This window comes from Propithecus coquereli, unplaced genomic scaffold (assembly GCF_000956105.1).
Source record: "Propithecus coquereli isolate 6110/MARCELLA unplaced genomic scaffold, Pcoq_1.0 Scaffold143, whole genome shotgun sequence".
In the NCBI taxonomy this organism is placed as follows: domain Eukaryota; kingdom Metazoa; phylum Chordata; class Mammalia; order Primates; family Indriidae; genus Propithecus; species Propithecus coquereli.
Window position 1 is genome coordinate 1,984,741 of NW_012138636.1, and position 3,356 is coordinate 1,988,096.

The 3,356-nt window shown below is 47.3% G+C and overlaps 1 protein-coding gene across 1 annotated transcript in view; it reads right to left on the reverse strand.

Moving 5' to 3' along the window:
• The window catches only part of COMMD8 (COMM domain containing 8), a 12,350-nt gene extending 9,317 nt beyond the window's left edge, over positions 1-3,033 (reverse strand). The window contains exon 1 of the mRNA XM_012639891.1: positions 2,968-3,033. Coding sequence (XP_012495345.1) covers positions 2,968-3,033 — 66 coding nt within the window. The remainder of the gene's footprint in view (positions 1-2,967) is intronic.
• Between the last annotated feature and the right edge of the window lie 323 nt (positions 3,034-3,356).

The following is a 3,356-nucleotide window of genomic DNA, read 5'->3' on the forward strand; positions in this document are numbered from 1 at the left end:
ATCCAAAAGCCTTGCTTTGCCTCATTTCCACCACATTCATACTTACTTCTTTTGCTCTATTCTGAGAAAGCCTCAGTACCTTTTCTTCTTTCACATTCCCTTCTCTCTACTCTGTTTTAACATCAGCGATGAAAATCCTAACACATATATAAGCGAACATTAAGACTGTGGATTTTGGAACAAAACTAGCTAGTCTGAATCCTAGTTCCACTATTTTTATGTAAATAATTTTATTTAAACTATTCACTTTTATTTAAACTAGTTTTATTTCAACATTCTAGTTTTATTTAAATATTCTGTGTCTGTTTCCTCAAGTGTAAAATGAGTATATCACCTATTTTCATAATGTTGTAAGGATTAAACAAGAACATATGCAAATCACTTGGCACATTCCTGGCATGTACAAAGTACTTAAACATTCCTAGCTATTATTATCATTCTTGTTATTATTATCCCTACTACTACTCCTGCAATCCATGTCTTCAACATATACTGAGTACCTACAATGCCAGTACTGTTCCAGGCAAACATTTAACATGGTTATCGTTCTCAGGTGATATCTGTATCTTATAAGAGGAGTATGTGAACCCAAATAACTTGGAAATAACATTTAAGCAGCAAGTATTCCAACTTGTCTCTCCTGGATCTTATTCCACTCCACTGTAAATAATAACTCCTTCCCTATAACATTACACATACCAGAACAGAGATGAACAACCAGAGATTTCCACTTCCAAATGGTGCCCAATGCACTATGCAAACAGAACTTTTATTTACCATAAACCAACCAATGTACTTAATTTAAAAATCATTCAAAATTCGCTACATATATTCCATCTTGTCCCATATTGCCCCCATGCTAAAGCAAAACCCAAAATTCAAAGTAAGAAAATAAAAGTGCTATCTTTTATTGAATGTTTTCTATTTATTCACAAGTATGTAATGAACACTTCATTCCAGTTATTAAATAAGAAAACGGAAATACGAAGAAAAAACAACTATGACAGTTACCATTTATGGAGTCCTAACAAGGAACCAAGCCCTGAATGATCCTCACCACAACCCTACGAGGTGTTGTTATTCCCATTTTACAAATGAGGAAACTAAGAATAAATAAAACAAGGCCCTACCATAACAGAGCTTTAATGCATAAGAAAAAAGCTGACATATAAATAAATAAATAAATGCAATTTAGAAAGATAAGGGCTATATAATAAAAGTTTGTAGAAGATACAAAGGAGCATAGAGAGGACGCAAGGAAAAGGCTAAGTCTTATTAACAAAAAGACAAGTAGTTGGCCAGGCCAACAGGAGAGAAGGGCATTTCTAATCACAAGCGACTGTATATATACATAGGATGAAAGTGTAAAATCACACTGCTTCACCAGGGGAAGAGCAGGCAATTTGGGAGGTGAGGGAGGGGGATAGGAGACAAGGCTGGGGAGGCGGGTAGGAGCCTAATCAAAAAGGGCCTTGCATACAATGCAAGAGAGCCTAGACTTTAACCTGTGCTCAACCAGAAAGCAACCTACTCATATATTTGCATTATTTTTCCATAAATCTGCCAACAGGTTGGGAGACGTAAGGAGAGAAAAGGAGAGGGCTGAGACCAAAAGGCGCACCCCTCCACATCCACCCTCCCCCACACACCCCCTCTTCAGTTGATGAGCAAAAGATTACGGGGGCCTAACTGCTAAGGACACTCGGAACGGTGGCGGTACAAGAGATGTGAGAAGGAGAGGCCTAGGATGAAATCCAGGATTTCAGGCTGGGCGGGTAAAAGCGGTGATGCCACAGACAGAAAATGAGACTATGGGAGTAGCAGGTCCACAGTTTGGAAAAAACAGGAGCTCAGCCAAGGACATATTAAATTCGAGGTACCTGTGGCAGAAGCCTGATACTCAGGGAAGAGATTTTTGGCTGGACCCAGGAACTTAGAAGTCATCCACATACATGTAGTAAAGATTATGGGCCTCATCGAAGAAGTGAGTAGAATGAAGACGGCACAGAGGAATGCCAACAAAAGATGCACGGTCGACAGGTCTGAGCATATGTTCCTGCTTTGCCGTTTACTGGCCGGACAACCTTGAGCAAGTTACTCAAACTTCCGGCTGACACTTCAGTTTCCTCACTTGTAAAATCAAAGAAAAGAGTGAAGGTGTTTGTTTTTTTCTCGATCCTGGCAGTAGTTAATTCCGTCCTGTCTCCCCTACTGGAAATGGTAGGTAGAGAGGAAAATGGAAGGCCAAAACTGCTACTTACAAAAGATGCTCCAACAGGACACGGGCTGTGTCTCACGCACCATTTTACCCCCTCCCGCCAGGGCGCTCAGTCTAGGAAGAACTGCCTGAACCAACGGATGAGGCCACTTTTTCCAGATCCTCACAAGCCAGGTTCCTTCAGACTCCAGGAGTCAGTGGATATGTCACCTTTTGAGATCATGCTAACTAAAGTCGCCCGTTATTCGCTTCCTTCCAAACGCTAACCGAGTTTTTTTTCCTTCTGTCGGCCTCCAGGGGGCAGGGTGGCTCCGATCCGGCTCACCGGGGCAACCGGTAACCTCAGCACCCAGCACCGTGCCGGGTGCCCGGGGATCGCTCGGAGGTGTGTGTTCAACGAATGAATGAAACGTCTGTGAAGACGCCGCAAACCACCGACGCCACGTCGTAAGCTTCCAAAGACGACGCGGCGACCCCGCACCTCAGCCCAGGGTCGCTGGGTCCCGGCCGCGCGAGGGAGCGGGCGCTGCCGGCAAAGCCCCTCGAGCCGCAATTCCAAGGTGGCGTCCCGAGCCAAGCCCTCCCGAACTCCCCGGGGGAGGCCCGGGGCCGGCTGTCCGAATCACGCAGCGTCCCCCGCCCTTCCCTGCGCAGCCCGCGCGGCGTCTGGGTCGCAGCCCGCCCGCCCCGCGCTCCCGGCCGCCCCGCACCCCGGGCCCCGCGCCCCACGCCGCTCGCGCGCCCCTCACCTGCGGGCCCGACTCGGCCGGCAGCTTCTGCAGCCGCCACAAGGGCGTCCCCTCTTCCGGCTCCATCCCTGCGCGAAGCGGGGTCCTGGGTCACATGACCAGGCCTGGCGTCTCCTCGGTAGTTACGACTCGCCCACGTGACACTCTCGGATGGGGCGGGGCCGCGCGGTCGGGCGTAAGTTCTTGTGCGCTTGCGCAGAGGCGCGGCTGTGGGTATCCCTGTAGCTAAGGGAAGTGTCTGCGGCTTGCTGTGATGTGGCTTTTCCTCTCTCCTGCTGTTACTCGGGAGGCACCTTGACAAATCTTTCACCGCAGTTTGCAACTTTGTTCACAGCTGTACTGAAATTTCTCTACACGCTTTAGAAAACCGTCTAAGAAGGGTAACCTGG